Source organism: Nicotiana tomentosiformis, chromosome 6 (genome assembly GCF_000390325.3).
Source record: "Nicotiana tomentosiformis chromosome 6, ASM39032v3, whole genome shotgun sequence".
NCBI classification, from domain to species: domain Eukaryota; kingdom Viridiplantae; phylum Streptophyta; class Magnoliopsida; order Solanales; family Solanaceae; genus Nicotiana; species Nicotiana tomentosiformis.
The window spans coordinates 87,838,107-87,846,889 of NC_090817.1; the positions used below are offsets into that span (position 1 = coordinate 87,838,107).

At 36.6% G+C, this 8,783-nt stretch overlaps 1 protein-coding gene and 1 long non-coding RNA gene across 2 annotated transcripts; one reads left to right on the plus strand and one right to left on the minus strand.

Moving 5' to 3' along the window:
* The first annotated feature begins 1,443 nt into the window (after positions 1–1,443).
* On the plus strand, positions 1,444–1,693 carry LOC138893364 (uncharacterized). Its single transcript, XR_011408728.1, has 2 exons — positions 1,444–1,476; positions 1,542–1,693. It is a non-coding gene; the product is annotated as an uncharacterized lncRNA (long non-coding RNA).
* LOC104092887 (cell division cycle protein 48 homolog) lies at positions 1,596–7,485 on the minus strand. Its single transcript, XM_009598572.4, has 9 exons — positions 7,329–7,485; positions 7,034–7,199; positions 5,601–5,829; positions 4,280–5,046; positions 3,968–4,189; positions 3,716–3,787; positions 3,343–3,624; positions 2,770–3,129; positions 1,596–2,128 (listed from the first exon to the last, which is right to left on the minus strand). The coding sequence occupies exons 1-9, from the start codon at positions 7,355–7,357 to the stop codon at positions 1,838–1,840; spliced, it is 2,418 nt and encodes an 805-aa protein (XP_009596867.1). The 5' UTR covers positions 7,358–7,485; the 3' UTR covers positions 1,596–1,837.
* Positions 7,486–8,783: the final 1,298 nt, after the last annotated feature.

The following is an 8,783-nucleotide window of genomic DNA, read 5'->3' on the forward strand; positions in this document are numbered from 1 at the left end:
AGCTGTGTACAAATCTGCCGCCTCTACTACTCACGAGCCTATTTATAAACCCCCTTTCTTTCTGTTCTTAAAAACCACCCACATCATCAAACAATCATTTCCAGAGCCTACACACACACACTTCCACAGAAACTTCATACAAGACAACTTATTTAAAATGACTGCTGCTGCTTCCAATACACAACTTATATGTGTTTGCCTTATTTTGCTGTCTTCACTAAATGAAACTGTGGGAATCCGCCAATTATATGCAGGTAGTTCCGAAAGTAATTTAGCATTGAGCTCAATAAAGATAGCTGGAGAATACATGATACTGAAACCCGAGCTGATGAGTCACAATAAACGCCCTGTTTTTCATGGGAAGGAAATCAAGAATTGCCTACCTAAGGGGTTCAGGCATGCATCTGGTCCAAGCCGGTACGTGAACTATCATATATTTGGCTCACTTGGATGTTCTCATGTCAACAATTTCAAGCAACCTTAGGCGCACACCAATGTTATGAGAATTTGTCTCTGATCTGCCTTTTGGCTTCTCTGAATAAGCTCGTTATACTTTACTAAATATTATAGTCAAAAAACAAAAACAAAAACATTTCATTATGCACGTTGTTTCTGCATTTCTTTTTTAGTCCGTTCAGATTCTCCTGGCTTGACTTCACTTTTCTGAATAGGAATGACTGGTGGGCATCATGCAATTACTTGTATATTTTGAATAACTTATACCGTGTATATATATGCTTTCGTTTTGAAATGTGGACTTGTGGAGTTTAATATCTGAAATCAAACATTGTATTAGCTATACGAAGATCATATTAGATATGTAACCTTTTGTACCACAAAACCAAATTTTATACAGAAATCAAACTTTTTTGGACTTCAAAACCGAATGACCCCTTTAAAAAAGGAACAGCAACCAGTCGAAGAGGAACTTCAAATTCTTCTTGAAGGGAATAAGCATAAGTTTCTTTTTTTAAAGGGAATAAACACAAAGTTACATGCACAACATGTACAAGTCTTAAACAGAGTAACAGTAACTTATCACTCCACTCAATTTCTTTTCCAAGGTCTCGGGTTGTTGTTTTTTTTTTACTTCCCCGCAATAAAAGACTCGCTAATTGGAAACACGTTTAGAAGGTTTCTTAATTCTTATAAAGAATACATCTGGAGTTCAAACATAATAAGAGTAATAGCTTGGATCAAGTTAGTTTTGAGCTGCAGAAAATTTGGTAGAATCAGGGTTGAGCTTCTACCGGGACATAATTTCTGGCATAAGCAACTCAATATGATTTTAAAATATCCTGTTCCATGCTAAATCTAAAACATGAAATCACGTATATATGTTGGTTGTCAAACCAAAAATAGACCACATTCCCAAAAATTCACGCTATTATATACTGTCTCTATTTGTTCTCATACATAGCAAGTAATTTCAACAAAATCTCACCCGCGATTGGACTTCCAATTAATAAAGTTTCAGTAATACCAAGGTACTATAAAATTTCACGGAGACTGGAGTAGAGTTTTAAGGGATACCCGCCAAGGAAAAATTAGCACCTAATACACAAAGGCATGTCAAACGGGGAAATAATAGACGATAATAACAAAGTGTCCACTATATTAGCAAAGCTATTGAGGTCTTTAAAAATGTCATAGAACCTCAAGATAACAACATTAAAGAGTGGGCATAAATAAACCAGAAGTTAAGCAAGTAGCCCCAACAACTTCCAGAAACAAAGTACCAATTCCAGACATTGTCCTAGAAGTAAATTGTTTAGGCAACTCTATTGCAATAAGGAAAAAGAGATGTCACAGCAGAATAACAAGATAGTCAATAACTTTAGCTATACAAGTCATCATCATCAGCTCCAGCATTAGAAGTTGCAAAGGGGTCAGTTGCAGCAGCCCCACCACTTGCCTCAGCAAACCGAAATTCAGTTCCAAAACCTCGAGATTGCTGTAAGGTCTGAGCAAATGCCTGGTATTTACGTATATCTGCGTCACTCACACTTCGTCGTGCATACTTCATGGACTCCTCAAAATGCGAGGGCGTAATCTCTGCTATCTCATCATCAGCATCCTCATCCATAGAATCAGGATTCTCGCTTCGTTTCCTTTCCTTTTCTATATCCTGTAATAAGAACACCATTTGACAAGGATTAGAACGTCAAATATGCCCATTAACTTAATTTTGAAGAAAGTGGTTATCCGATTGCAAACATCAATATAAGATGCCAGATAGCATGTTAACATGGAGTTTAAAGCAAGAGACACACACAGCACAGTGTTGTTTTTCAAGAATGGGGAGGGGATAAACACTTGACTTCAGATATTTGTTTTGTTAAACCAGTGAAACTAGAGAAGACAAAAGCCATTAATAAAGTACGGCAGAGCACCTTTTTTTATAGCCAAGTACAGCAGAGCACCTTTGCTTCAATATTCAGCATGAAGACAAAAAAAAAAACCAAAATGTTGTCCTAGAAAAGTATCAGCAGTGGCAAATCCACCTTTGCAGGAGCATGCTGGCGCATACACGCATACAAACACACAATCATGCACACACATATGGTTGACATATTTTTAGGGATATATCTTTATACTAAGTGACTCTCCACCCACTAATTTAAAATCCTCGATTTGCCTCCCAATATAAGTAGATGTACAGCAGTAAACACAGATAAAAAGCTGCAAGAACAAACACAGTTGATGTAACCTCAGATTTAAAAGAACAAAACCAAATATAATAAATTAAAGAGCAGATGAAGAGCATACTTTCTCAATGTTCTCCCTTATGGCATATTTGCAGGCCCGTTGACAGATCTCAGTGATATCAGCTCCACTGAATCCCTGAGTATATTTGGCAAGAGCTCTCAAATCGACATCTTTTGAGAGCGGAGATTTTCTAAGACACGCCTTGAAAATCTGATGGCGCGAGTCTTCATCTGGGAGTGGGATATAAATTAACTGGTCAAGTCGACCAGGTCGCAGAAGTGCAGGGTCAATTATATCAGGCCTGTTTGTGGCCCCAATTATAAAAACGGTCTTCTTTGCGTTCATGCCGTCCATTTCAGTCAGAAGTTGGTTCAGAACCCGATCAGCTGCTCCACCAGCATCTCCAACACTGCTTCCCCTCTGCAATAAAATCAAACACCATTCTTAGTAAGCAGTGATACAAGGATAAATTCTTCTTCTTTTTCTTTTTTGCCCTCCTTTTTACAGACTTGTTTACTTATATCTACTTAATCGGCAGATTGGGATTTGTGCTGCCACAAAGTCCAGGAAAATCCATCAAAAATTGCTCGTGTTTGCTTACAACCATTTTGGTATACTCAAAAACTATTTTACCTGAGTAGCAATAGAGTCGAGCTCATCAAAGAAGAGGACACAGGGTGCAGATTGTCTGGCCTTGTCAAAAATTTCACGGACATTGGCCTCACTCTCTCCAAACCACATGGTGAGCAGCTCAGGTCCTTTGACACTGATGAAATTGGCTTGACATTCATTTGCAATTGCCTTGGCAAGAAGAGTTTTCCCACATCCTGGAGGACCATAGAAAAGAACACCTTTTGAAGGTGACATACCAAATTTCTCGAACTTCTCTGGATGCTCCACAGGGTATTGAACAGTCTACATGAAATGAAACAAGAGCAGTGATGAAACCCTCTAAACCACAGAACTTATATGAATGCATCAAGTCCAATTTATTGAAGTCAATTACCTCTTGAAGCTCTCTTTTGACATTTTCAAGGCCTCCAATGTCTTCCCATGAGACATTAGGCACTTCAACAACCTGCGTATAATTTTCACAAAAGAACCGAATAAATTTGTGAACTAAAATAACAAAATCCATTTATTCCATCCGTAAACCCCATACAGACAAAATGACAAAAGAATCATAACCAACAATGGGCATTGCACATGATAAGGTACCAAGCCAAATTACATAACTGGGTCGTAAAAGGCTACTTACTGTTTCACGCAATGCGGATGGATTGCTTGTTCCTAGAGCAGTTTGGAAGTGCTCATTCGTGACAGCCATTGAGTTCAATATTTCAGCATCAATGGAATCATCTTCAAGATCAATGACATCCATTTTCTCTCTAATACACTGAAGTGCAGCTTCCGTGCAAAGAGCAGCAAGATCTGCACCAACATAACCATGTGTATCTTTTGATATTCTTTCCAAATCAACCTGCAGAATCAAATATTCATCATTATGTCACATGTTGATCCCAAAACAAAACAAAATAAAGAAAAAGAAATATTCAATAAGTTGGCTCACTTCTTCTGCAAGCTTCATATTCTTGGTATGAATACGAAGAACTTCAAGGCGTCCAATTTCATCAGGAACACCAATGTCAATTTCCCTATCAAACCTACCAAACCTTCTGAGAGCAGGATCAATGCTGTTAGGACGATTGGTAGCTCCCATAACTATGACATGAGCACGAGATTTCAATCCATCCATCAGTGTGAGGAGCTGTGAAACAATCCTTCTCTCAACTTCACCATGTGTCTTCTCTCGCTTGGGAGCAATTGAATCAATTTCATCAATGAATATAATAGATGGAGCATTTTTCTCAGCCTCTTCAAACGCCTTCCTGAGATTGCTTTCACTCTCTCCAGCCAATTTGGACATGATTTCTGGTCCATTAATGCAAAAGAAAAATGCACCTGTTTCATTAGCCACAGCTCTGGCTATCAGGGTCTTCCCAGATCCAGGGGGTCCATAAAGTAAAATCCCCTTTGGTGGTTTCACACCAATGGATTTAAAAAGCTGTGGATGCCTCAATGGTAATTCCACCAATTCACGAATCTGAGCCATCTGTTTTCTCACACCACCAACATCATCATAGCCAACTTCGTCCAGTCTCTCCTCATCCTCCCTTTTAACAGGCTCCCCCTCACAAAAGATTTCTGTGTCTGGAGCAACAACACAATACTCCCCAGGGTCAGTCTCGATGACTTTAAATTCCACACTTCTCATCCCTCCTCTAACAAGGAAATTGTCCCCTTTCCTCAAAGGACGATATGCTTCCAAAAAGTAAGCTGCAAAAAGAAAGACGTTTAAAATTGAGGTCAACACAAACAGAGCTCACAAATTTCCTTTAACCTCTATTTTTCACAAATTCGAGGTGGACACAATTTTTTAAAATTGAGGTGGACACAAATTTGCTAACAAAGAAGACAACCTTTAACCTCTATTTTTCACTGCCAATCGACAAAATCAAAGAGCAGAATGTACAAATTCTAGGAAAGACCATGAATTGGAGATAATTTAAAAAATAATGGAGAATTCCAAAAGAGATGCACAATAGAGGAGGGCAGGCAACTCCACATTCAGCCAAAAAACTAGAGTTCTCCTGTACTACCATCTCAAAAGTGATTTATAGTATTCGATTCTAAGCAAAGAAAAGTGATTTATAGTATTAATCCTGATTCTAAGTGTAGCCTGGATGAGACTCGAAGGAGACTGAGTACATTGTAAATAATATGATGATAATTGCATGAAAATGCATCATGATACTACACCACTATGCTACCAAGAATAAAACCTTAAAGATTGTCAAACTGCACTTGCAATTGGAAAGTAACACACTTACGTTTCAAGAATGCATCAAACAAATCCCCGGTGAGACCTTCTATTGTATCATCTATGGGAAGTATGTGCACACGCTTTCCATACTTAACATCTGGACATTGGTGCACAGACACAACATCTCCAAGCCGAACCCTCAAATTTGAACGGACAACCTTGTTCATCCTAATCTTCGGCTCATCGCACGTTTCGTCAGCAAGGGCAATGACAACTGTATCCTTCCTTTTCTTTCCCTGGATAAAATGCAGCAGAAAACTAATGAGTCAATTGGATAGACAGGCAGACAAATATGCAAACAGAATCAGAGAGGTAACCTCATTTTTAACTAGTTGTTAAAATTAAACCACAAGCATCATGAGAAAATTACAACCATTTTTTTTAATAGAGGCAAAAAAAAAAAGCACCAAGATCAGTGGGGCTTGAAGCGAAGAGTGAGAATTAAAGCACATGCTTCTTTAAAGTGAAGCGAACTATTTTACGAGAAACTAAAGTACCCCATATATACATATATGAATGTAGTACAGTAATTATACTCCTCACAGTTGAAATTAAAAGAATCGACGGTTTCTCATAAACACTTTGTGCATCATTGTTTGAGCGCACACTTATATAAAGCGAGAACATAACAGCTATGCCATAATTCATCATGTCAAACTTGGTTTCATTTGCTTCGAAAGTGACAGTATTCTCAAAATGGTATATGTCTACTAAGATTCAGAAAGTCTTATTCCCTAATGATGTAATATAGCCGAATACCAAGTCACTTATAGAACCCACGGACATCTGGTCATCAAGGATCAACAGAGCACAGACTCAATGACACATCATAAGCTTGAAACCCTGATTATCCCCCGTACTGACAAGGACAAGCTAGCTTGTCACACTTGACTAGAGCTACAAATCCAAGTAGCAATGCGAAATATGAAAACAAAATCGAAATCCACTATGAGAACAATCTGACACTCTAACCTAATACAAAATTCTAAATGTACCAATGTTCTACACAGATCTAGAGGTAATTGAGGCTCTAAAACATATAGGAAGAGAGTTATAACCACACATCACAAAATTCACTTGCATACGCATCGGGAAGCAGTATATAAATCAGCAATCAATCAGTTATACCTCAATCTGAAATTAATTAGAGTCAGCTATAATTCTCTGTATATGTTTTGCTATATTCTAGTCCATTTCATACCAAAGCCAAATAATTTGTCTTTTAAGATAAATGAAGGATTCTCTACAACTAGAAATGTTCTAATCTCACACTTATCCTTACACTGACATTATAAGTCTCTAATCCACCAGATTCACCGACAAATAACAAAGCAATTTAGAAGTTGACCTAAGCAACCAAATAATCAGATTATCCACATCAAAACCCTAAAAACTCGAGAATTAGGGGGAAACCCCTAAAAAGGTAGAATAATTAAAAACCTTGATGAGAATTGTATCTCCACGGAAGAGCTGGAGCTTCTCCATGGTGGCAGGATTTAGGGCGACGACGGAGTTATCATCGTTGACCGCCTCGTCAACGACGAGCCGATTCGGAGACTTCTTGCGCTCCAAAATCGCCGTAGAGAAATCCTTCTTCGCACCTTTGCTGAAAAGTAAAAAAAGGAAGAATCAAAATACAAATCTCAGAACTTTCTAGAGACGATTTCAAACGTTAAAAACAACTCAGTCGATTAACCGATCGAGAAGACGTGAAAACGAAGGAGAGAGTACTTACGAGTCAGATGACTCGGCCTGGTGACTCATCTTTGAAGCTTTTTCGAGATCTAAATTAGGGCGCAGCCGATAAATTGAGAGAAACTGCGAAGAGAGAGAGAGACTTTTGCTGGAGAAGAGAACAATGAGTGCAAGGAAAGGATTTATGGAGGAAGTGATTTTATAATTGTTTTACTCCTAACTAGAAATGGAAAAGAAAAATGAGAAATAATATTAATAAAGGAAATAAATACGCACTGGCTACTGGCTTCCTATCTGTATTTCCTGCTTTTGGACATTTTTCTCTGATTTTAGTAGGTATTTCCGTATTTAACAATATTTCAGTTTGAAAAGGAAAATTGTATTTTGAGGTTGAAAGGGAAATTTTTTTGTGGAAAGCCGAGTTGTGTTTGGACAGAAAGTTGCTTTAAAAAATAATTTGACATGGATTAGGAATTTTTTATTTGAAATTCATTTTTTACCCACTATTTTGATATTTTTACTGGAAAATCAACTATTGAAATTTTGTATTTACAAAAGCTCATGATCAAACTAATATATGTCAATAATATTAGGCCAAACTTGTATAGTCTAGTTTTTGGGATTGTTCATATTGCAAAACAGCCAATTAACATGATTGAAAGAGGAAGTGACTGTCTGGATTGGGATTAGTGTTGCTTAAGTAACTCAAAGGTTAAGAATAAAACTATAGTCCATCCAAATATAATTGGAAGTTAAAATGATGATTGGTATTATGGACGGATCTTTACCATCTCTCAATCAAATTATATTAGAACATTTTTTTAAGAAAAGACTGTTCAAGACCTTCACGTTTTATGTTTACATACATGTCAACACTATGGTGCCTGTATGGATTGAGAAATCTACTCTAAATGCATATTAAGGCAATTTTAATTACCCGTTCATTCTAATTTGTCTTACAATATGTACCTATGCAATCTAAAGTATTTACCCAACTACCTATTTTTAAAATTCTTTCCTTTTTAATCTCGAATAACGTGAAACCCCATTAATTGCCCCAACCTGTTTTCTCTTTCATTGTCTTCTCAAATATAAATAAATATTTTTCTTCTATCTTTCTCATTTCATAATAGGATGTATGTGTCCATTGAATATTTTTTATTAATTTATTCTCCATTTCAAAATGGTATATAGTATATTATTATAACACATCTAAATTTTAGTATAATCGATGACGCACAAAATTGAGTTAATTAGATTATGCGACAACTTATATTATTTTGGTTTAATAATTGAATTAAAAAAAATAAACTTTTTGCAAACAACTGTATACCCTATTGATATATCTATATACTATACTTGTATCATATGTTAGTTGGAACCTTTTTTGGTTGTATTAGCTACATTTAATTGATACATTGTTTGATTTTTCTTTAGTAATAGTAGAATAGTACAATATTTTGATTTTTTTTTTAATTTTTCTTTATGCATATGT

Coding starts and splice junctions, on each gene's coding strand:
- LOC104092887 (XM_009598572.4), bottom strand. CDS start 7,357: ATGAGTCACCAGGCCGAGTCATCTGACTC. Junction 5,830..7,033: donor GAGATACAATTCTCATCAAG/GTTTTTAATTAT, acceptor CATTTTATCCAG/GGAAAGAAAAGGAAGGATAC. Junction 5,047..5,600: donor GTTTGATGCATTCTTGAAAC/GTAAGTGTGTTA, acceptor TTCTTTTTGCAG/CTTACTTTTTGGAAGCATAT.